At 46.4% G+C, this 25,768-nt stretch overlaps 1 protein-coding gene across 3 annotated transcripts in view; it reads left to right on the forward strand.

The window, feature by feature from the left end:
- Window positions 1–25,768, forward strand: part of ESRP2 (epithelial splicing regulatory protein 2) — a 60,749-nt gene that overhangs the window by 14,784 nt on the left and 20,197 nt on the right. For all 3 annotated transcript variants that reach the window (XM_077310968.1, XM_077310967.1, XM_077310965.1), the window contains 6 exons: window positions 17,366–17,479; window positions 18,046–18,160; window positions 18,856–18,954; window positions 20,207–20,267; window positions 24,391–24,501; window positions 25,348–25,480. In XM_077310968.1, coding sequence (XP_077167083.1) covers window positions 17,366–17,479; window positions 18,046–18,160; window positions 18,856–18,954; window positions 20,207–20,267; window positions 24,391–24,501; window positions 25,348–25,480 — 633 coding nt within the window. The remainder of the gene's footprint in view (window positions 1–17,365; window positions 17,480–18,045; window positions 18,161–18,855; window positions 18,955–20,206; window positions 20,268–24,390; window positions 24,502–25,347; window positions 25,481–25,768) is intronic.

The raw sequence follows: 25,768 nt of genomic DNA on the forward strand, positions 1-25,768 counted from the left end.
TGATCAGTCATGTCTTGATAAAACTCCAGTTTAGTGCAGGACTGAAAACAGAATGCCTGGACAAAACAGTGGTTTGGTGGGTGCTGAACTGAGATTCTAAACAATGATCCATACTTAGCATATTAACTGTAGTTGGTCATGTGTGGGTTTATCGTGTCCTTTGAATGTGCAAATCCTAGTTTGTTAAGAGCCTCCTGTGTATTCCAGTTGCATTCAGTAATCAATAATGCTTTCTCAGAACCCTGCCTTGGTCCTCCCTTCTGCCTTCTGTCTAGCCCCCTCCCACCCACACTCTCCCCAGGGTAGCAGTGACTTAGGGGGCAGAATTGTGCTTCAGATCCTTCAACTTGCTCCTGAAAAGGCAGCAGGCTTTGAAAACCTCACTTAGTCGCAAGCTTTTGTTCCTTTTGCCAGTTGTAGCGGGATAATCTGAAATTTCAACTTCAGTCCAGTCCAACCCTGATTCTGATCCTGTGCGTGTGACTTACTTAAAAAAAAAAAAAAAACCACATGCCTTATGGTAGGCTGGTCATATTCCAGAAGCCAGGCTGCTGTAGCGCCTGCATATTTCATTGTGGTTCCGGGCATTTCTTGTGGTAGCAATAATGTTAAAATATGGTTGTGCATAACTCTGAATGCTGGAGTCAGGCTCCTAAATTTGGGGGACGGGGGGGGGGGGGCTGACTTCTAGAGCCAAAGAAAATTAGTCAAGGCAGGCCATCTAATATTTGCTGGGGGTCTTGCTTATGGGCAAGTCGCATTCCACCCCTTAGGGAATCGACCAGGAACGTCCTGCAAAACCCCTCTGGGGAAGCAATCAGGCTTCTTGCCTGAAGGATAAACCTTGGTTGGTTTTTATTCCTGGTCTTCCCACCCAACCTTTCTTCAGCCTGATCAGATTAATGCTTTTTCAGAAGCAAGCTCCATTGTGTTCAGCGTGGGATTTACTTTCAGATAAGAGTTCATCCAGGGGATTGCAGTTTCTTTCTTACAAACTATCAAGATCAGAGAATCTCTGACCATCAGGCCTTGAGTCTGGGAGCGATGGACTGAATCGTACCCTGGACTGTGATGGGTTCAGGCTCCGGAACCCCTTGCAGGCACAGTGTGAAACCACAGCCCCTCTGATTGGCAGCAGCCCTTTACTGTTGACTAAGCAAAGGTCAGAGCCTCTTGTGGCGCAGAGTGGTAAGGCAGCAGACATGCAGTCTGAAAGCTCTGCCCATGAGGCTGGGAGTTCAATCCCAGCAGCTGGCTCAAGGCTGACTCAGCCTTCGATCCTTCCGAGGTTGGTAAAATGAGTACCCAGCTTGCTTCTGGGGGGTCAACGGTTATGACTGGGGAAGGCACTGGCAAACCACCACGGATTGAGTCTGCCATGAAAACGCTAGAGGGCGTCACCCCAAGGGTTAGACATGACTCGGTGCTTGCACAGGGGATACCTCTAAGCAAAGGTCAGAATGTTCTGACCCCCGTACAAAACCCCTGGTTCAGTCCCACAGGAATCCTAGATCGGGTAACCATGGAGTGGCCACCTCCCAGGGTTTGATCTGTGGTTGCAGACTGTCAACCAATGGAAGGTGCTAAGAACAGGAGTATCTAACGAAAATCACAGGAGAGGTTTATTCTGCTTGGTTGGAGGGGTTGGCTGTTATTTCCACTTCCGTGCTCATGATTTCAGCTGTTCATCAATAGGGCACAGCCCGGTGTCCCCTCCCCTATAATACACCGTCCCATTACTCGAGGCATCCATCGTACGTGCTAACATCCAAGGAAACCTGTGCCGTGCTCTTTTCAGTTTGTGGCATTTTAAACTCCAAATGATCTGGGGCCAGGACCCCCTGCTTTCTTATGGACCTGCTCCCCAAATTAAGATCTATGGATTCCCTTCTTTGGCCATCCCTATCATCAGAGAGGAGCTGGCGGTCACAGAGGCAGGGCCTCCTTTGCAGTGGCCCCCTCAAATACAGAGACTCCCCCTCTCAACTCCATCTGGTCAGTTTTAGCCACTATGATGGGCTGGGGTGCTTGAACGGCATATTTGGACTGCTGTTTGCATTGCTTTGTCATCAACTGGGCTGATTTCTCAGATTTTACTCAGAAGCTGCCTTGAAAGTCATTTCACTGAGAGATGGGCACATTCATTTGATGAGGGCTGGCCCTTAACCGTAAAAATACTTGAGGGTTAATTTTGAAGCACAGCTGTGTGTGACAGGTGTGGCAGATCCTCAAGGCAGGGGTAGTCAACCTGTGGTCCTCCAGATGTCTATGGACTACAATTCCCATGAGCCCCTGCCAGCAAAAGCTGGCAGGGGCTCATTGGAATTGTAGTCCATAGACATCTGGAAGACCACAGGTTGACTACCCCTGTCTTAAGGAACCATGTTAAGGCTGAGATTAAAATTCCTAACTATTAGACCAAACATCTTAAGAAAAATAAACCTCCTGTCCTATCACCTCCCCTATCTTCTCTTCCTGCCTTTCCCTTACTACCAAACTGGAATGTTTAATGCCAATTAGTAGGTGACTAGTGAAGACCACGGGAGTGTGCAGGTGCAAGCCCCGTGTGATTCCACTACAACCTGGCCAGCCACGCAACAGAGCAGGCCCTCCTTTGATGCGGGTGATTCCGGAATGCTCCAGCTAGACTTAACTTGCCCGCCAAGTTGTTACAGCGAGTGAATTTATTGACCTGCTCCAAACAGAAGCTTGGACAACTTTGGCAGGGCCGCACTTTGGTGGCAAAACAGCCACTGGGGAGTAGAGAAATGGCTGATGAGAAGCATGGCCTGTTATGACAGAGGGGAGAATCAACAACTTGCAAGGAAGCTGAGTAGGGATGAGGTGTTTGGTTGGCTCCAAGAAATGGGAGCTGTTTCTTGCACATGCTGACGTGGAAGGGAAGTACCGTTACGCTGAGAGCATGGCGCAACGTTGGTTGTGGGCATTGCGCCATCTTTATGTTACTAGGTAAATTTCAACACTGATGATGATGATGGGGGTGGGAGGAAATTGTGCTGTTCATGACCGTTTACGCACTGGAGGTTTCATGCCAGGCTGCAGGCTGGAGTTTTAGTCGTGGCAGGCTGCCCCACCTCTTCCTGCACCCACAAGGGGGAGCATTTGGTCTGGTGCACCTCATCCGCCCCCGATTTGCGCTCCGGCATGAGAGCTGGGACAGTGAAGTTCCCAGTGCATAAACGGTCCATGTGACGACTTATTTTATTTACTTCACTTGCGTTCCTCTTTTCTCCCCAGCAGGGACCCCAAATGGCTTACATCACTCTCCCTTTTCTCTGCTCTTTTCCTCGGAACAGCCCTATGAGGGAGATTAAGCAGGGTGTGTGTCATGGGCTGGAGGTCGCCCAGCTAGTTTCATGGCAGAGCAGGGATCCAAACGTGGCCCTCCCAGATTCTAGCTGGGCCCCCTAAGCTCTTTGTTATGCTGTCTGTCTGCTGGCTTTAAACAAGTTGCCCCCTCAGCCTGAAGAACAGAATTGTTGTATTTTCAGGGGAGGGTGCTGATCTTCATGCCTGTAAGGGAAGTTTTTTGTTTCCAACCTCAGGGTTGTGGCTGGACATCTCCAGATATTGCAAATGATCTCCAGGTGACCGATCGGTTCACCTGGAGCCAATGGCTCCTTTGGAAGGTGGATTATACAAGATCATACAACTCTGAAATCCCTCTCTTCCCCAAACTTCTTTCTCCTCAGACTCTCCCTCCCCCCCCCCCCACACCGAAGGGATTTCCCAACCCAAAGCTGGGCTGCTTCCCTAATATGGGATTTGGGACAGAGAAGTACCTCAGTGGAGTAGAATGCCATGGAGTCCATCCTTCAAAGCAGCCCTTTTCTCCAGAGGAACTGATCTCTGTTGCCTGGAGATGAGCTATAATTCCAGGGGATCCCCAGGTCCCAACAGGGGACTGGCATTCCCATGCTACCCATGCATCTCACTAACAAGGCCAGAAATGGTTCTGAAACTAGGAGACAGTCTGTTGCCATGGTAGGGAGGATGTGTGCAGGGAGCAGATTTCTGTCTTGCAAGGAATATGTCACTGTCTCTCCTGTATCAATGAGGGCAGGCAATCCAGCGTTGGAGTAGCAGTCAGGTTTTCCTCTCCCTCAGCACCCACAAGGAGGGGGAGCAGATGCCGTTCCATTATGGGGAAAAGTCAAAAGACACTGTTGTGGCTTGGAAGAGGGATTCTGTGTAATGGTCTTTAAAAAAAAACATCAAGTCATGGTAAAAATGCTTAATTTATCCTTGCCTTTGAGTGGTGGCATGTTGTAGAACTTGCCATTTTAAAATGATTCATAAGCATTAGAATTGTACTGGTTTCAGTCCCTTTCTTCAGGATTTTACCAATTAACAGTCCTAGGCAGAAGTAGGCTAAAATAAGCCAATTGGTTGTATTGATTTTATACTGATGTAGCTCTGTATAGGATGACACTGTAAATCATGGTGTGTGGGGGGAATACATATTTATATTTGTACTAGGGGCCAAGCCTGTTGCATTCAGGAATACAACGGGCACTAGATTGGGGGGGGGGGTGAAAGAACTCTGTCAATGTCTTCTCCCTCCCTCCCAAACCCTGGAAAGGCTGCAGGCAGCTCTTAGGGAACTAACCGGCAGGGGCAGCTCTCACACAGCAGGAATCTGCAGCCTCAGAGTGAAGTGGAAGGAGGAGGGGGTGGTCATGGGTGGGGGGTGAGAGGTGATTGGCTGGCTGCAGGACAGGCAAGCCGGTTGGAGGAGGAGGCCCTCAGGGGCAGGACAGCCATCCTGAGTGGGTGTTAAGCGGTGAGTGGCACTTAAGCCATGAGACACGCTCCTCCTCCAAGACCTTACCAGAAATATATTATGTGGAACAGATGTGTCCACATATATGCCTTTGGCAATGAATCGTGGGGGAGCATTCTTGTTTTGGGGGGTGAGTTCAGGGGTGTTAGGGGAAAAAGAGTCTCCTTTTTTCATCCATGAATTTGCTGGAGGGTATGGTGTGGCCGTTAGGCTTCCCAGTCGCCTCTCTCAACTCCAGGCCCCCTTCCTTGAGAAACTGAGGAGGGGAAATGTCCAGAAAATGATCTTTCATTCTAGGAATTTCCCCATGTCTGTTGTATTTACCATAGAGATTAGGAGAAATTAATGGCTTCGCCCGGAAGTGATGCTTCCGAAGCACTGCCCTCAATTTTTTGGCTATTTGCCAAGGCAGTGCTGATAACCCTAATGGTAGGTAGCTATGGTGGCCAATAAGGAAAAAAAAACAATCAAAGGTAACCTAAGGCAGGGGTAGTCAACCTGTGGTCCTCCAGATGTTCATGGACTACAATCCCCATGAGCCCCTGCCAGCAAATGCTGGCAGGGGCTCATGGGAATTGTAGTCCATGAACATCTGGAGGACCACAGGTTGACTACCCCTAACCTAAGGCTAACGCCTGCTTAAAATGTCACAAAATAGTAAGCCAGTGCCCAAGGTTCCCTGACAGAGTGAGGATGCAAATCTGCCTCTCTCAAATCCTACTCCGATGCTCTACCTCCCGTTATACCACATCGGTTAATGAATTCCCTGAACACAACTGATAGCAAGTCCCTCCCAAACTGCCAAACGCTCTCTTGTGCAAGAGTTTACAAACCGAATTTAGCTGTGCAGCCAGCGTCTCCCCTGGTCGTATTCTCAATCCAGGGCACTGAGGTATTTCTCTAAGCAGGGGAGGACTTAGCTGCATGTGGACAGCTGTCTACTTCCAAAAATTAGATACTTGTGAATTGTTTCACGTGTAGTCCTAACAAGGCTGGCTATCACAGTGTTTTGCTGCCTTTCCTCTCCCGTCCTCTCCCCTTCCTGTTTCAAGGACGAGCTTCCATGGGCAACGTGATCTTTAGCACTGCCTCTATTGATTGGCAGCCGTGTTTACCCAACACCGTGGCACTGTTTGCAGTGCAAAGCGGAGCTCAGCAGGAGGAAGCTGACCTAAGCCTGCAGAGGGAGTCAGACGTGGGCATTTATTGAAAACACAAAAACCTAACGCAGGCCAGACTTAGTCACCTATATATTTTGGGAGCAAGTCCTCAGCATGCTGTTCGTCACCAGTGTGACCAAGAAACACAATCTAGGCTAAATGGCATCTTGTTTAATCTTTGAGACTGTTGCTAAACTTATTCTCACAGAAATTTCCAGGGATCCAGGAGACTACACAGGCAAACGCACAAAGTATTCAGCAAATTGTATGTTTGTAAACATAGAGATGGTATAAACTGAAGAACTGTGTCTGTGTGAGCTATTACCACCTCCCAACACTGCAAATATAGAAGTCTACACTAATTTAGATATGATTTCACTGCACACCTAGGCTTGTTTTAATGGTTTATTTAATTGTATAAGTGGGACTCCAGAAGGTGCTTATGCCACCTCTCCAAATAAAACAAAACAAGGGAAAGTGAATCCCAAATAAAACAAAACAAGGGAAAGTGAATCCCAAATAAAACAAAACAAGGAAAAGTGAATCCCTTGTTACAAAGAGAGCAGAAATATAGTCTTACCATGCAGTCTACAGAGGAGTTCTGGTGAACAAGGTTGGCTGGTCTTGGTCTGGTTACCTGCACTTGGTCTAATCTGCCTTGCAGGGTTGTTGTGAGGATAAATGGAGAGGAGAAAAAATAGAGTATAATGTAGCAGACACAATAACTGCATGGCAGAATTTATTTGTTTGCTTGTTTATATACCATCCTCCCTTTCCACTCAGGGCGGTTTGCAGTGAAAACAGAAATGGCAATAAAGTGCAAGCACTTAGCATGACACATAAACCTTCATAATGTTCTGCATCTTAGTTGCTGTTCATGTTTTTAAAATTTTCTCAAAAAAAGGCAGCACTTGCGTATACATCAATCGCCTTGTGAAATGGTTCGGTATTTTTTGGATACGCTGCTTTGACAACAGCAGTAGAAAAGCAACCTCTGCTGGATAAGTTTTGCAAGTCAACGGCCTCGGTCTCACATTGAATTTTTACAGGTGGAAGGGATTGCAGTCAGCCAAACCAGTAGGGTTGCCAGACTCCAGGTGGGACCTGGAGTTCCTCCAGCATTACAAATTATCTCTAGACTACAGGGATCAGCTACTCTGAAGGAAGTGGCAGCTTCAAAAGGTGGGCTTATGGCATCGCACCCTTGCTGAGCTTCTTCTTCCCCCAAACTCCGTCTTTTCCAGACCCTGCCCCTAAATCTCCAGGAATTTCCCAACCTGGATCTGCCAGCCCAACACAACAGACCCACTCGCCTCCTGCCTCAGCCAAAATGATCCCCAAAATGCAGCTCTTGGGAGGGCGAGACGGGATATCTAGGAAGAGCACTCCCTTCCCCAACAGGATTGTTTTTTCTAAGCCAAACCACTCAAGTGGAGAGGCCTGTGTAAGACCGCATAGGATTGCAATGTAAAGCCCTTGGGTGTTCATGTAAAATTATACCGTTGAGTTTTCAGGATTTCCAGATTCGTATGGTAAATGTGCGTGAAGCCATGGCTTGCGATGTGTGACCTTGTGCCTCTTTGCTTGTGAGGACAGAACCACTGAATCACTTTGTTGCTCATAGTCTCCTGGATGTGTAAATTACATGTTTGCTTTTCTTTTGAAAATATTGTTACCAAGCGAAACCCCTTTTGCTACAAAAGTAGGTTGGCTACAAGTAGGCTACAAAACATAATCAAGTGGAGTTCTTCCTCTGCTGCCCCGCCCAGCCCCCCACGGCCCCTCCCCATGATCATCCTTTGGGGCTGGGCGGTTGCAAAGCATGCTCTCCAGAAGGAAAAGTAGAGCCCTCCTGTACACATTTGCAGTGCTGTGGCTCTCATCTGAGCTCACTTTTCTCTCCCGCCCCTGTCTCAAGGCCTTTCTCTGTCTGCTGTATTGACTCAGCACTAGCGTATCCTACTCTTAAGTTTAAAAGCAAACAGGATGTGTGTGCCTTTGCTCACAATGTAGTAGAAAGACCAGAATTGTCCTACACGGAGTTGATTGACAGTTCAGGATGGATGCCGACAGCTGCGGCATGTAAAATTGCAGACTGTGTTGCAGGATGATTCTCTATTTGTAAAGGAGTGTCACAGGTGGGCCAGAGGTGAGCAGATATGGGGGGCAGGAGGAAGAAGGGCAAACGGAAACTTGAAGATGGCAACTTACAAAAAAGGCAGATTGGGGGCTATGATTCATGGACAGGTTGCAAGGAAAATTGGAAAGCTCAGGGCTGCGGGAGTGTAAACCTAGGCTCTCTAGAAATTATGCATGACCAGCAATGGGGGGAGGGGGAGAGCCAGAGGCTACTTTTCCATTCTGTTGCCACATGGTTGATCCCCGTGCTTCGGTGGCATCTCTCCACAATGGCAATGGTGGCAGGCAATCTGCGGTAATAGAAATAACAAATCTGGAAAGGGATGTGGATATGTCCCTCCCTCTGTTTCCCTGTTCCCACCTGGGCCCATTGCAAGTGGCCATTTCCACCTGAATAGCCCAGCCCAGAGCTAAGCAGGGTCAACCCTGGTTAGGGCTCAGATGGGAGACCACCAGGGAAGGCCAGGGTTGCTGTGCAGAGGAAGCCCATGGTGCTCCACCTTGGCTCATCTCGTACCTTGAGAGCACCATGAGCCATCATTAAAAGTCAGCTGTGACTTAATTATCATGCAGTGCATTATTGGGTCTGGCATTGTCAAAAATCAGCCTGGCTTTTAGTTTTACGGTTTCTCCTTTTTTTCTCCTTCAAGAGTTACTGGAGAAGGTCCCTGGTCTCTAGGCTGTATCTGAATTCTCACAGATGTTTCTGGCTATGTGTATTGATGTAGCTAGCGGTGCCATTTTAGAGTCAAATTGGATGCGATGTGTAGGGCCTGGCTTCAGGATCTCCCTTGTTTTATCATCCTCCAAAGACTGCCTATTTGCAGGGGTGGTTTATCCAGCTATGGGTCCTGTGCTTCCAGGGCCTCCACACGGTGCCTCTCCCTCATGGGTCAGGGCTGCAGCATCTCTCCTCCCTTCTCTTTCCCTCTTTAAGTACACTGGTAGTGACACCCCTTTCCAATGGGGGGGCCTCCACCCCGACTGGCTGATCCTGCCACAATTGTACACAACTCAGGCCCCACAAATCCTTAGACCGCTCCTGCTTTATTTGGTCAGGAAAGCCATTTTCACGTTCATTCCGCACACGTTGAATATTGCACTTTGAATGTGCTTTGGCAGCTGGATTTTCCGGTGCAAAACTTATTTAAACCACCCCCTCCCCCAGCAGTGGGTGTTAAACCACTCCCTAGCAGTGCAGTATTAAGAAGAGAGATGCCTCTGAAGCAGTTGCACTTTTGAAGGGCATGACTCTGTTTAAGATTGCACGGTCCGCATGGTAGAGGTGGCTGGTGGCCCTAATACTCCCTGGACTCCAGCTGGAGCCTTTGTACACGGAAGCGTCTCATTTATCTTTCTTCTTGGCTTTCTCGGCAGTGCAGGTACGTTGCCCCTGCCGTTTGCACAGCCGCCACTGGCAGGGAGCCGTCCGACTGTTAGGCCGCGTTCAGTGAAGCGTGCTTGAGGCTGAAGGATGGCTGCAGGAGGAGGGTGGCGACAGTGTGAGAAGGAGGCTTCATATCCCTGGAAGTTCGGGGTTTGTTTGTTGAACAAACCCTGCCCTCCCAGCATTCAATGATCCAAGCCAAGGTAGCCAGAATATCACCCAGCACGCTTATGTCCTGTCTGGGCTTGTGGGCGAACATTATATTGTAGTTGCCAGACATTATTTCCTTCCCGGGCCTTTTTTTCTATTGCTCAGAGGAACCAGGGCCAGAGGGGGGAGGGACCAGCCACCAGCACTCCTCCCACTGTAATAGGTAAGCCAAAAACGAAATCAAATGGCCAAATCAAAAGTCTCTCATCCACTCTTATTAAGCATATTAGGTATATATTAATCATTCAAACTTCTTGCCAAGAAGCTGAATGATTAATTTACCTAATGTAAATAAGAGTGGATGAGAGACTCTTTGTTTTGGCCTTTTGATTTCGCTTTTGGCTCATCTATAACATTGGTTAATCAATGGTGCAGTTTCTTTGCATTGAACTCCTCCCACTGCAAGTAGTCTCCCAAGACCAGGAGTGGCCAAACTGTGGCTCTCCAGATGTTCATGGACATGCTGGCAGGGGCTCATGGTCATTGTAGACCATGGACATCTGGAGAGCCACCATTTGGCCACCTGTGCCCTAGACCAGGGGTAGTCAACCTGTGGTCCTCCAGGTGTCCATGGACTTCAATTCCCATGAGCCCCTGCCAGCAAACGCTGGCAGGGGCTCATGGGAATTGTAGTCCATGGACATCTGGAGGACCACAGGTTGACTACCCCTGCCCTAGACCATGAGGAGAATTGTGGGTCTTACTTTGGCCAGGGAAGGGCCACGGCTCAACATCAGAGCACGTTCTCTGTATGTAGACCGTCCTTGAGATCTCCAGTTAAATCATTCCAGGCAACAGGTTTTGGGGAAAGACCACTCTCTGCCTGAGAACCTGGGGTGTTGCCGCCATTCCAAGTAGGCAGTCCCAAGCTAGAAGGTCCAGGTGTTGGAGAGGCATCAGTGGGATATGCTTTGCTTGTGGGTTTGGGAAGCTGTGTGTTCTCTGTCCTTGCCAAGCGGAGAGGCACGAATCTCGGGGCTCTGAGCTCGCTGCTTCTTTGCGGCCCAGGCTCTGTGTCTTTTCTTGTTGTTTCCCCCACACTGCCAGAAGCAGAAAGAAATTGGCTTAAGCCTGACAGATTGCATGGGCTTTGTGCACTTCCCCCCCCCCGCCCCCCCTTTTTGCATGAGGTCACAATGATCCTATTTATCAGCCACGTGGAATAACAGTTAGCAGCAGAACAAAACATGAGGCCCCAGCGAAGGACAGGGCTGCTCTGTTGAGACAGTTACCTGGCTTCTCTCCTGCCGGCAAATAGTAGGGTAGCCCAAGAAATTCCTCTCCCCTTGTTATTTTGTACCTAGCAGGTTTTTCTCAGCAAGGCCACACCTGAGAAGATAGCAAGGCCAGCTTAAACAACAAACAGGCTGTTGTCTCCAGGGAGTTAATGATAACGCAGTGGCTCAGCATAGACGTGGTGCTAACTGAGGGAGCGGAACAGTCCTTTGGCAAAAAGGGGGAATTGATATCTCCGAAGCAGAGCTGTATGTGTGTGCACGTTGGACTATGCTAAACACCAGTGTGTGTGTGGGGTGGGGGGGGGGGCAGACTACTCTAAACACCAGCAAAGTCTCTTTGTGTGTATGTGTGCACTGCAAGGTCTAGTGCTAGTGTGGGTGCCTACAGAGTAAGGGTTTTCAGTGGAGCAGATTCCTCTCCAGCCAAGGAGAGGACATCCCATGGTTGCCTGTCATGTGGTACAGCTCAGTTAGGGTTGTCAGCCTGCAGATCTCCTAAAATCTCCAGGTTACAGAGATCAGTTCTCTTGGAGGGTGGACTCTCAGTGGTCCTTCCCCTCCTCAAAGCCCATGTTTCACTTTTAAATTGCAGCGAGTGCAGACCCAGAGTCTGGTGTCCTGTGTCTGAGTTGAGTCTGAGGCTGCCAGCCTCCAGGTGAGAAGCAAAGACACAAAATGAAGTGCACAGTGTATTACACATATACAAAAGAAGAAAAGCCATTGGGTAATGACAATGCAGCTAAATCAAAGTTTGCACAATGTAGAAAAAGTTTATCCAATGTTTAAATGCATACATTTAACATAGCAATAACATAGCAATTCTACAAAAATGTTATGAACCTGTAGGAATGTCGCTGGAAATTCCAAACCCCACAAGGAACTGGTAAAACCTACATTTCGATTGTGACTGCTTCCTCAGTGGACCCCAACCAAAAAGCTTTTACTGCACAACTGCCTAGAGGCTTCTAGATAACATTCATGTCCTAATGATTATCTTCATGGTTGTATTGCAGAATAACAACTCTTAAAGCATGTAAAGGACTATGTAAATTTTGATTTAGTTCTGTTATTACGCAATGGCTTGGCTTCTTTTGTACAACCTCCAGGTGGGACCTGGCATTCTCCTGGAATCTTTTCTCCAAAGAAGTGGGTGTTTTGTGTCTCGAGGCTGGCTGCACTTTAGTGCAGGGGTAGTCGACCTGTGGTCCTCCAGATGTTCATGCATTACAATTCCCATGAGCCCCGGCCAGCAAATGCTGGGGAGTCCCAGGTGGAGCCCATGGAGTCATGGGGTAAATGCTGGCAGGGGCTCATGGGAATTGTAGTCCATGAACATCTGGAGGACCACAGGTTGACTACCCTTGCTTTAGTGGACTGTGTATTGCAGCTGTCAGAAAGTATAGGAACGGGGAGTCCCAGGTGGAGCCCATGGAATCATGGGGTGTGCTGGATGAATCAAGGATGAATCCTGCTTTCTTAATGGCTGAGTTGAGGATCCAATGGAAGAGGGGAGAGCCAGAGAGCCATGTAGGCTGCCCTGAGCTCCTTGGAAGGAAGGGCAAGATAAATATGAAAGAGTTGCTACAGGAAGCTTATGGATAAATTTAGAAGGGTTGCTAACCTCCAAGGGAAGCCTTGAAATCTCCCAGAATCACATCTGATCTCCAGGTACACAGATCAACCTCTCTGGAGCAAATAGCTGCTTTGAAGGATGGGCTGTGTGGCATTATGCCCTGTTCATGTCTTGTCCTTCCTTAAACTTCACCCCCCCCCCCAAGCTCTCTACCAGGTCTCCAGGAATTTTCCAACCCAAAGTTGGTAACTCTACTGCAAACCAATAGCTGTTTCATTATACTGGTGGTTCAAAGAAATCACATACTTCCCAGAACGTCTTTCCTCTGAGCCCAATGAATGGGCAGGTTTTTCCTTTAGGCTTCTTTTTTCCCTTGGTGTGTGCTGGTTATTGTAGCTTGCAGAGATGAATAGTCACCGTATAAGAAATGAAAGCATTTTGCAGGCAGCTGCCCACTTCAAAGATTGCATCACCTCATTGTGTTTGCTCCTGTTGAAAGTTTTGCAAACCTTCCTCTTATTTTTTTTGTTTTGTTTTTTGAAAAAGGTGTATCCCGCCTTTCTGCCCTTACTACTTTGCTCTATTGTCAGTGTGCCTGGGGGCGGATCGCTGGTTGCATCTCTCAGCCTATAAAGTGAGCACAAAAAACTGGTTCAGAGGTTAGCCGTGGTTTGGCATCATGCAAATGGAAGCATAATCCTGAGATTGTTTGCTCAGTAGTAAGTACCCTAGAACCCAGTGGGGCTTGCTGTCTTGTACTTGGTTTAGGATTGCAGCTGGATGGCCCCCTTGCATGCGCTTTCCTCTACTCAGGTGTTCCAACCCCCCCCCCCTTTACAGAAGAGCCATCAGTTTTTCATTATATTAGTCTGCCTGTCTAGCTTAGATGTAACTAGAGATGCTTCAAGCACTGTGGCAAACTGCTCACTTGACAAATGCACCTTGTTCGGCTGCTGTCTCCCACACTTTTAAGTTGAGCACTGGATTAAGGATGAGTTTGCCTCTCAGCCTGTGGCTGCATGGTAGACATAAGTTTAGTTCCTTTTTGTTTTGTGGCCATTTATGTGCTAGTGTGATTGGGGGGGGATAATCCTCTCACCTCCCTGGGACAGGTAATTAAGGCTAGGTCAGCAAGGGCTCTTTGTGGATGACGGAGAAGTCAAGTTGCAGATGACTTACAATAACCCCCATGAGGATTTCAAGGCAAGAGACAAGCAGAGGTGGTTTGCCATTGCCAGCCTCTGCAACTTCCTTGGTGGTCTGTCCAGGGCTGACCCTGCTTCATTTCCGAGAGGCAATGCAGAGTGTGTTTTGAAATGCAGTGGAGTGATTGTTCTAGCCAAGGGGTGGCCAAACTGTGGCTCTCCAGATGTCCATGGACTATAATTCCCATGAGCCTCTGCCAGTGCTGTCAGATGCTTCTGGGAATTGTAGTCCATGGACAATTTGGCCACCCATGTTCTAGCCTGTTCCATCCAGATCAGGGCGCTATGCTCATGACCAGGGGTAGTCAAACTGCGGCCCTCCAGATGTCCATGGACTACAATTCCCAGGAGCCCCTGCCAGCATTCGCTGGCAGGGGCTCCTGGGAATTGTAGTCCATGGACATCTGGAGGGCCGCAGTTTGACTACCCCTGCTCCTGACCAACCGGGAAGGGCAGGCTATAAAAATAAAGTTATTATTATTCTCCCTATAATTTTATAGTTCAATAAGCCATTTTCAAACTGACACAGTGTTCGAATGGAGAATAAACCACAGCTTGTGAGGGTGCGCACGTGCAAACCACTGGGACTCGATAAGAGACAGATACCGAAGAAATAGTGAATTTGTTCTGGACACCACACCTTCATATAATTCTTTCCAGCAATAGGGCATTCATGTCGGCAGGGGATAGATGGGGAAGAACAAAGCACCACAATGCATGCTTGTGCATGCACAGGAATATCATTTCTGCACCAAACAGGTTTGAGCTGTTCAAATACAGGCTGAACAGCCTGTTGAACATTCAGTGCCCATGCTTTGTTCTTCCCCATCTATCCCCTGCCAACATAAATGCCCTATTGCTGGAAAGAATTGTATGAGGGAGCAGAGGAAAAACGAGGGCACATGGAAATTGAGGCTCATGTAGGGGGAAAACCTTACTTTGCCATTGCATCTAAACTGAGCTTTTACATAAAATGCATGTTTTGATCTCAAATCTCCTACCTGATGGTAACCTCTGTTGACCCAGATGGTCCAGCGGGAGATGCCAAGAGTTCATGTGTGACGGACTATTTCAGCTCCTTGATGGGTTTGGTCCCAAGGAATGGAGGACCCCAAAAGAGAGGAACTATCTCTTGCTGCCAGTGAGTAGTGGCGAAGGAATTCAGACGCATCCACAGCTACTCTTAGCAAATTGTAGTGAGTAGAAAATTGCCTGTAGTGCTGGACTCCATGTCTGCTCAGGGTCCAGTTTAGTTCCATCTAATTATGGAAGCACAAAGGGGGTTAGACTTCAAAACGTAGAGTGTATTTTGAAACGTAGAGTTGAGGAAGAGAGAAAGCAGGTGCCGGCTCTTGGCCGGTGTACAACTGACTAAACCAGCTACACTGCTTCTCTTCTCTGCTCCCAGGTAAATGGCCCGAATCTTGTTTGACCAGGTTCTAAATCTAGTCTTCAATCTGTCAACCCCCCCCCCCTTTTGCCAAAATTCTTTCATGCAGTCTAAATGTGCTAAGAAGGGTTTGGCCACATCCATATGTAATAGAATAGCTCTTTTTAAATATGCAAAGCCATTCAGGGTCTCTCCCCCCCCCCTCACACACACACAACCATTTAGGAAGATCCATCCTGTAGCAATTAAAGCAGATGTTCTGCTTGCAGGAATTCCCAGGTTCAGTTCTTGGCACATCTTGGACCAATTCCTTTGTTAAGTTAGGCAGTACTTTTATTGGACTGTATTAGCATGCTGCAAAATTGTAAGCAAGCTGTTGAGTTTGCCAGGATTTTTCTTCAGACTAGATAACAAATAAAGAACAGGGCTGGGGGAGATGTTGGGCTTGGCAGGAAATCCAACTCTGCAGTGTGTCTAGAGTACTGCTGGGCTCATCAGATTTGAGGACTGATTAGCTGTTTTAGCAAAGAATTATCATGTGGCATCATATGGCTTAATCTGGATAGTATGACACAGTTTGCCGATTAACCATAATTTGCTTTTGCCTTGTATCTCTACAGTTATAGTTGTTCATTTAGTCGAGTGCAGGTACTTGAAAGCTCATGCCTTGAATAAATCTTTGTTGGTCTTAAAGGTGCTTCTGGACTCAATTTGTGTTGGGCTACTTCAGACCAACAGGGCTGCCCACTTGAATTCATCAGATTTGAATACATGCTGGCATTTGAGCAAGAGGTTCGCATCTCACATGGATCTCTCCATTCTTTACAAACCTGGGGGAGACAGGGTTGCTGGATCCATGCTGGGAAACTCCTGGAGATTTCAGGGTGGAGTCTGGGGAGGACAGGGACCTCAGCGGGGTACCATTTGGTAGAGTCCACCCTCCAGAACATCCGCTTTCTGCAGAGGAATGGATCTTTGTAGTCTGGAGATGAGCTGTGATCCCCGAGGATCTTTAGGTCCTGCCTGGAGGCTGGCATCCCTAGGATAAGAATATGCAGCTTGGCCTATCACTTCAGCAGAATTGGTACCCTTATTTACTGAGAGCTACAATGAGACTTGTCCTTATTGTTTTACTCGTTTATCCGGAAGATTTTTATCTTGTGAGGTTATAGTGGAGAGAGCACAGTAGAAATGTCTACCAATTTCTGAAGAAGACTGCTGCCTCAGAACAACTGCAACACTCCCTTTTCTACAGAATGGGAGATGGATTACGCAGATTGCTGCTACTGTTCGTTGTAATCGGCCTTTCTCAACATTCTCACCATTGAGAAACCCCTGAAACTTACTTCAGGCTTCGAGAAACCCCAGGAGTGGTGCAATTCTGCAGAATACGGTTGGGAAGCAGAGCTGTGGACACGCCCACCCGGGGACCCTCCCCTTCCCACCCCCTCCAGGCCCATCACTGGCTATTTTGGGAGTGGGAAGCAGGTTGCCATGACCATATATGGTTATATTGCCTGATAAATGTTCGACAGATTTTAAAAACACATTTAAAATAAATTAACTTCCACCCATTCAGGAAACCCTGCCAGGGCCATCAATAAACCCCATAATTTCATGAAAGCCTGTTTTTAACTAATGTTGAATTGAATTTTAAATTTTATAATATTTGTTCTATTGTGTATTGTACCATGTTTTTAATCTTCTGTGAGTTGCCCTTGAGCCTACACGGAAGGGTGGCATATAAATGCAAAAATAAAGGAATAAAGTGTATAGGAGCCTTTTAAAATGATGCTTATTAAACTGAAGCAAATGTATTCTGGTATTACGGTTCATGACACAGATACTACTGTGTGGGCACCTTTGGACCAATGTTCCCTCTATATATTTTTTTCTACTGAGCAGAGCAGTTCGTATGTGGAGCAGCATGTAGTTGCTATAATATTGAAGTGGACCATGGACGGTGCAAGATCCTGCATGGCTCCAATCTGCCACTGAACGGGGCTTCCTGTGTTAATGAGCAGCCACACACACAGCTTAGAGGGAACACTGGTTCGTACTACGGTTGTGCACTTTGGCTGCCGAAGTAGCCATTCCAGCCCGAAGCAGCCAGCGCTGCAGCGCTGGCTGCTTCAGGCTGGAATGGCTACTTCGGCAGCCAAAACACACTATCCTAGTTTGTCCTTTTATTTCAACTTTGTTGGTATTTTTCTTGTTCACCTGCTTAACGTGGATTCTCTCTTTTACTCTGTTCTCCAGCTAAGTCAGTTGGTATCCAGTGATCTGAAGACATTGGGGAGAAACTCCTACACATTCTGCACAGATGGCCAGTTACTCATTCGGCAGGTCCTTCATCCAGAGGCCTCCAAAAAGGTATGCTTGGGTCGACAAAGGAGAGGATTCCGGGTGCTAGGCAGAACAGTTTGGTTGCAGTTTGAAGGAAAGGTCTAAATGAGCTTCTAACCCAGGCTTTCTCAACCAGGGTGTTGTGACGGCCATGAAAAGGTTTCCTAAATGGGTGGGAGTTAATTAATTTTTATGTATTTTTTTTAAATTTTAAACCTAAAGACTTTCTCCCCAAATCTCCACGAAATCTCCAAATGAAAATTGGCAAGTAATTTTTGCAACTTGCGTGCATTGTGGATGGAGCCGTGGTGGTTAATGTGGAGTCAGCTTTGTAACAGAATTCAAATGGTTAGAAACGTCTCATTAAGTGTTAAATTTATATCCCTCTAGTGTAGCCTGATAATTCTGGCACAAAGGAGCAAAAATAACAGTTTTTGAAGACTGCAAAGCAGCAGCAGGACTCAATTTTTAACTCAGTGCCTTTTTCTGTTTTGACTTATATGTGCTGCATAAAATTGCCTCAATTGGCCTTAAGTTTGTGAGAGGCTTGAAAATGGTAAATGTCTTGTGTTCTCTGTGTTACTCCTTTGCAGAATCTCCTGTTGTCCGATTCCTTTTATTCCTTTTATGATGTACGCAAAGAATTTCACAACTGCTACCCAAACTCAGCCCCCGTGAAGGATCAAACTATCCAATCCATGGCTGAAAGTATCCTTGTTCCTTTACACCTGGACTGATTTGTTAGCTGGACTGCTGGAGCTACCCCTGTCACTTCTGGGTAGCTCTAGGATCATCAGGACTTCCCACAAGTAGAAAAGTGGTTGGATTTCTTATTTTTCTTGCTGATAAGGTTGGCCCCCCCTTTTACCTCAGTTTCCCCTGTCACTCAGCTGAGCTTTGGCAGGCAAGAGCCGCAATCAGCTGGCGGTCCCCCACTATAAGCGAGTGAATGGGAACCCTATTCATAATGCTTGGGATATGGTTTCAGATGAAAACTGTTTTGGGTAAGAATTGTTAGGTGTTTAATCGACATTGGTCCACTTTGCATTGAAAACTCTTTCAGCTTAAGCACATTGGTAACCATCATCAGGGGTCTTGCTTTGGGTGACCACACTTTCTGAGGCTTAAATGGGTAGCATCCCAAGAAAAAGGGCCTTCTTAATCATTTGGGGGGGATGCTGTGGGAATTCTTAAACTTGATGGAGCTTAGGGCCTCCACATATCTTTACTTGTCCCTGGTTATAGCGGGATCTTCCTTCCATACGTGATAAAACTCTTAACTAATAAAAGAACGACCCTCAATCAGCCGATTCTTAATACCTTGAGAAGTGCATGGCACTGCAGCTGAATGTGCCTGCAGCTTGTAAAACCCTTTGCATTGTTTCCTTAAGCAAGATACCCAGTTAGTGGCATCACAGTGGACGAAACCGAAGAGGATTTCGGCGTGTGGCAAGTGAAAGCCATGGTGGCTTTAATTGCCAGCATGCTTTCAGATAAGTGTGGTAAGTAAAGTCCTGGGGGGGGATGCAGGTGGGTGGGATGGGGAGGGTTGATTTTTCCCAAGGTTTAAGAAAACTGGGAAATTTAGGGGAGCACTGGAAGAGACTTTGAGATGAGTGAAGTGCTGTAAATGATCAGTTTTAATCATTCAAAATGCATAGCATGGAAGCCTGAAGACTTCCTCCCCAGTTTTTCCAATGGAAGTTTTGTGGGACCACTAAAAAAATGTCCTGTAATTTTTTTCCCCCTTTTGGTGTGAGTGGAATGCTTTCTAAGTAAGGTTGCTAGCTTTGGGTTGGGAAATTGCTGGAGATTTTGAGGGTGGAACTGGGAATGGATGGGGTTTGAGGTGGGGAAGGGTCCTCAGCGGAGTGTAATGCTGTGGAGTCTACCCTCCACAGCAGGGGTAGTCAACCTGTGGTCCTCCAGATGTTCATGGACTATAATTCCCATGAGCCCCTGCCAGCGCTGGCAGGGGCTCATGGGAATTGTAGCCCATGAACATCTGGAGGACCACAGGTTGACTACTCCTGCTCCACGGCAGCCCTTTTCTCCAGGGGAACGCATCTCTGTCACCTGGAGATGAACTGTAAAACTGGGGGATCCCCAGGACCGGCATCCCTATTTCTAAGATGAGGTTTTCCTCAAATCAACAAGTTGCATGAAAAAGTGGGATTCTCCACCTCTCCCCAATTTCTCCAAAGGAAAAAAAGGGAAATTCAGAGAAATATTGAAAACATTCCTTTGAAATGCAGTTTCTTCTTTTGGAATGAGTGAAGCCCTGAGCCTTCGGGGAGGGCGGTATATAAATATAATAAATAAATAAATAAATTATACTAATAAAGCACAGGATACAGCAGTTTGCAGCTCTCTTGCTTGAGCAACTGATATATGTACAGTTTTACTTGTTAAAAAAGTCATTTATACTCTTGAATTCCATAAACATGATGGTTAATACAAGTTTATATGTTAATTGGATTCCGTATAATGCTTTTCATTATTGCCGAAGCAGCAAAATGGGTTTGATAGAAAGTATTATGCTTAATTTGGTTTCTTACCAAGTGTTTTTTCCTCCCAATGGCTTCGAGATTTCTGGAAATGTTTCCTCTATACAAAGTGAACAATACATCTGTTGGTGTGTGATACTTCTATTACAAGCACAGTCTACGTAGAGCCAATAAGTGACGTTTTCCTTTATCCCTTATCCCCACCCTGGCCTCATCTTCATGATTCCATTTTACCTTTCCATCCCAGTTGCAGGTCACCCATTTACTGATCCAGAGACCGTGAAATACAAATATGAAACAGGACCCTGGTAAGTTGCTTTCTCGTAGAGCGTCTATCAGAAATGGCCAAGTGGCCAAAGTTTCCCTTCCCCAGTCGAAAGAGACTGTCATTCAGCTATGCTCTGGGTGTGGAGGGTGCTGCGGGCTCAGTTCTCTAGCATCTCCAGTTGACACTTTCTCAGGTAGCTGGTGGCTGAAGTGACTGACATTTGGAGTTGGTGCCAGTTGAAGTTTTGAGCTAGACGGACCGGTCATCTAACCTGCCCGAGGCTTCTTTCCTGTAGGATCCCTGTAGGGCTCTTGTCCTCCAGGTGGACCCTAGATTTCTCCCAGACTTCACCCCCAGCTTACAGAAATCAGTTCCTCTGGACAAAATGGCACCTACTATTAGTAGACTCTATGAAATCACACCCCTGTTGAGCTCTTCCCCAAGCTCCTCCTCCTCCAGGCTCCACCCCCAAATCACCCAGAATTCTAATAGCTGGAGCCAGCTGATTACAAAGAGGCTGTAGATGAATAAAAGTTGAGAAGGAGGGGAAGGAAGCGCAGACAGCAATGTGAAAAGATATTAACCCCTGAAGAACAGAATATATTAAATGATCTGGCTGAATTAGAAAAAGGGCATGTTTGATGCTGAATGCAGCAAATAGCTTCCTACAGGGAGCAAACCTAGAGAGCTGTTCTACTATTCAGAATCATAGGCCTATTCAATGGGGTTTACTCCCAGGAAAGTGTTTTTAGGACTGCACTGCTAATCTCTCAGTCCCTCCGAGAGGGAATAATTAGCATTACTTTTGAGTTGAACACAACCCCAACCCATGATTTTGTCTGTTAATGTTGTGCAATCTTTATGTTGATTACCCACAATCAAAAACCTTATCAGACACATTCTTTAGTTGAAATCTTTGGAGGAGGGCACAGTCTCTTTTTGTTACTGCTCATAAAATGTGTTGTCCTATTTGTGTATGAATCCCAGTCCATTCTTTTATTTAAAAAACAAAAAACCCTCGGTTGTGCTTGCAAAAAGACCTTTTTCTTCCTGTGTCCCTAGACAGCCACGGAGGGCACAGTGCTAAGCTAGATGTTTTGAATCAGTAGCCCTGTACACAAATTACCATGGATGCATGTCTAATCTGTGTATAGAGTACATTTGATTTTTCTTTATCCATTTGACACAAGTAAACATGTGCTTTAAACCTCTATCCAGCTACAGGTTTCATTTCATGTTGGTTCTTTCTTCCGCACAGATGTGCATGCCGTGAATAGGACTTAGGATAAGGCGGCGTCATAGGTACGCCTAAGCACCGCCCCTGCCCCCTTGATGTTTTATTAAAGTTGGCCCATTATTGTGCTAGGTTGAAAAGTGCCAGCCCTACACAAACGTGTTGGAAGTTCTTCCTGTTTCTCTTAGCGTATCCCGTATTCTTTTCTTTCCAGTCCAGAGGGATGGGGAAATGCGTCAGTCTTATTTACAAACTGCAGTTGGAAGTAATGTAAGCACTGCAAGACTCACTGCCTAAGGCTGTGTTGTGGATGGTTTGGGGGCTTGCTTTGGTTCAAAGGGGGTGGGCCACAGGAGATTGAGAGACAGCTCTGTGGTGGGATGGCTCGGTGCGTCATGGTGCCCTTTTGAATTTCTCAGATGTCTCTCCTGCTTTGATTCTGGGGTTTGCTGCTTCTCACCTGAGCAGAAGTAGCTGATGGGAGTTCACACACTTGGCTGTTTCTCACTCTTCTTGTTGGCATTTTTCTGGCCGTTTGTGGTTCATTGGGCTGGAATGACATGGGTGTGCGTGTGGTTATCATGATGTGGCTGAAGAGGTCACCGGCCACACAGTTGATGACCCTCACCTGTTTCAAGGGAGCTGTGAATTCCAGCCCTGTCTTTTCCCAGGCCCCACTTCCCCATTTTGTGTGGGATGGTTTGTGGTTTTGTGCGTGTGCTTTATTCTACTGAGAAATGTTGCAAGAATCAGTGATGTGGGACATTTTTGGATTGGAAACTTTTCCTGTGCAAATTGATAAATTCCTATAATGCTAACTTTTCCAGGAAATGTTTTAGAGCTGAAAACATTTTCAAGGTGCTAAATCATTTGGGGGTCCACATGATTTAGTATGTCAACAAAACAAAACAAAAAAACCCTGAAAAGGTTGTAATGGGACTCCCATTAATGAAGTTATTGGTTTTTGTTTTTGTTTTTTTAATTCACAGAAAAATGTAGCAGAAAAAAAATGGAAAAGATTCCCTTTTTGGAAGCTCATGTGCCCCACATCACTAAGTAGCATTACAAAATGCTGAAATTTGCCCTTTCGTAGAATTCTTATCCTGGGGGAAAAAATCATAGTCTTGTACGCTGGTGATAGTTTCTTCAAAAGTCATCTTTTTCAGTCATCCAGAATGAATTTAATAGCATTTTACATATTTCGTAGCAGTTTGTCATTATAAACAAGGATTTCCACATCACAAAAGACAGCTGCCGTCTGCATATATAAATCATCTTTGAACCAATTCACACAGGCATGTTCATGTATGGCCATCATGTATGAGGTGATCACCATACATGACACATTTGATTTCCCATCCTTCCTCCAAAGAGCTGTGAACACAACAATTCTGAGAGTCAGGCCTGAATTGGGATTTAGATCCTTCTCCATTATCCAGATCTGAAGTTTCATCCTTCATTCTAGCTGTTTGATGACCTGAGATCTGATGTCCAGTATGTGATTATAGTGGCTAGAGTTTTGAACTAGGGCATGTCAGGCCCAGGTTCGAAGCCCCACTTTGCCATGGGAAGCTTGCTGAGTCACCTTGGTCCAGCCCTCCTTCAGCCTAACCTGCCTCACAAGGTGGCTACTAAAATAAAATGGAGATGGGGGAGGAGGAGGTTTACCATCTTCAAACCCCCAAAAGGGAGGAAAGGGAAGTATCAACATATTTAAATAAATACAAATTCAGACACAGTTGATTGGCCCCAGATCAGCTCAATCAAGCAATGCTCATAATACATGTGAGCCATCCTCATGTTGATGTTCAGTGATTGGGAAATGAACCTGTTTCCCTTAGGTTCATGGTTATTATTTTTCTTAGCGTTATGTGTTTTCTGTGTACACACTAAAACTGTGTGTGTGTGAAACAGCTGGTATGTTTTCATACCCAATTAACTAGACGTGATCCATGAGGCCAGTTCCAAAGTTTTTAAACAGGGAAAATTCTTCCCTCCCCCCATACACCATTATCCCACCTGTTCTTTTGGGAGCTTAGGGCTGTGTGTCATACTCCCAAACACACTATGCTGTTTGTCTGATGAGGATTGACTGGCCTAGGTTCACTCAGAGAGCTTCACGGCAGAGTGGGGATTGGAATTTGGGTCTCCTTGGTCCTAAGGTCTCATCCTGGCTCACAGAAGGTATTCTTCTACTTTGTGAACAGAAAGACACCCTTTGGATCCAGCTCCATAGTTTGGATGCAACCCTGTCTGAGAGAAGTCTTTAGAACAGAGGTGGTCAAACTGTGGCCCTCCAGATGCCCGTGGACTACAATTCCCGTGAGCCCCTGCCAGCATGCGCAGTTTGACCACCCCTGCCTTAGAAGGACTGGTTCAGTTCCCTTCTGGGACTTGCCTAATGCTGCCTGAGGTGCGACAATGTCTAATTTTAACATAATGGATCAATGGTCCCTTAGGACAGTGTAGGGCCAAACTAGATGTTACAATTTTTGATGGGCCGAGTCCAGATTCTTGGGACCCCAACTCTCTTTTGATTCTGAAAGAAACAGCAGAAGTCTTGAGATACTTTCTCACAAAGCCAGCAGCTGTCCTGTGTGGGCTTAAATTTGATTCAACCGCCTCTGATCCCCTGCATATTACTTAACCATGTCCTGTAAACCTAGCTCCTACTGGATTTCTAGTAGTTCCTCCTAGCTTTAGCTCCTCCTGCATCCCCTTTTTGTGTTTTTAAAGACTGCCTACCCACTGCTTTAAATTCTGGCCTGTACAGCAACTGACAAATAGAAAGTTTCCCATTTCTGTCCGTAGGAAATATCCCAAGGATGCTTGTTAGCTGTGCCTTAAAAATGCCCCGCATGGAGCAGATCAGAAATGCTGGGTGGAAAGGGGGCTTGTTTTACCTTCTTTTTATGATTTCTGTTCACAGTAGTAAATCAGAAACCGTAGACAGTGAAACTGTAATACGTGCCAGAGGACTTCCTTGGCAGTCTTCCGACCAGGACATCGCTCGATTTTTCAAAGGACTTAATATTGCCAAGTAAGAGTGCTAAGTGTGCTGTTTCACTTTCAGGATTGACATATTCCTATTTTCCCCAGTTCTGATATAAACCCTTGCCAAGCTCGCTTTGTTATATCCCGTGCTTGTCATATTTTCTTTCTTTCTTTCTTTCTTTCTTTCTTTCTTTCTTTCTTTCTTTCTTTCTTTCTTTCTTTCTTTCTTTCTTTCTTTCTTTCTTTCTTTCTTTCTTTCTTTCTTTCTTTCTTTCTTTCTTTCTTTCTTCCTTCCTTCCTTCCTTCCTTCCTTCCTTCCTTCCTTCCTTCCTTCCTTTCAGCTTCTGTACCCCACCTCTCACTTGACGTCTTGGGGCAGTGTACATAGAACATAGAAACTGGAAAATACATTATAATATTTGCAACCATTTGAAACAAGAAAATACAACTAATATCTAACATGTAACAGATCACAAAGAACGGCCTAACAGATGAGGCATTGGTGTTACAGTTTGCTGGTGGATGGGTCAGTTTTGCATGTCGAAGGTCTCTGGTTTGATACCAGGCAGATCCAGTTAAAAACTCTTGAAACAGCAGGTGAACATAAGCCCACTTGGATCAAAACAGTACAACGGAGTAACGGAGCAAGCATAAATGAACTGTAATGGAGGACTGTTTGATTGTTAAAGCGGCTTGGAATGGCACAAAGGAAGGGAATTGAAAAGGCCTTTCTCAGTGTGGAAAGGTGCTGTCCGGCTGGGGCATAGACAGTACTGACCTAGATGGGTCAACAATCTGACTTGCTTTAAGACACCTTCACCTGCGTGCTTTGAAGGTGTGCCATTCTTTACTGAGGCATTCTCTTCCACCCTGTTTTCTCTCCACTCCCCAGAGGTGGCGTGGCTCTGTGTCTCAATGCCCAAGGAAGGCGGAACGGGGAAGCCCTTGTCCGATTTGTCGACTCTGAACAAAGAGACTTGGCCCTGGAGAGGCACAAGCACCACATGGGGAGCAGGTACATAGAGGTACGTTGCTGGCAAAAGGTTTGGATTAAGATCTCTGAGGGCGGCATCCCAAAGCCAAGCCAGAGGGCTGCGGCTGACTCAACAGGTTTATCCGTGGACAGCTCACGTTGTCTGCAGCAGCTGCTTTAGTGGCTTCACGTGAAATGTGGTTCCACTTTGTCCTGTGAATGGAGCTTCTAATAGCTATCCAGTGATAATCCAGCCTGCAGCAGCACACTGCAAAGTAATCAAAGCCAGCAGAAAAATACAAAGAAGAGTCTTTTCAGTAAAAAAAATCAAAGCATGATC

Source organism: Paroedura picta, chromosome 14 (assembly GCF_049243985.1).
Source record: "Paroedura picta isolate Pp20150507F chromosome 14, Ppicta_v3.0, whole genome shotgun sequence".
Classification (NCBI taxonomy): Eukaryota; Metazoa; Chordata; class Lepidosauria; order Squamata; family Gekkonidae; genus Paroedura; species Paroedura picta.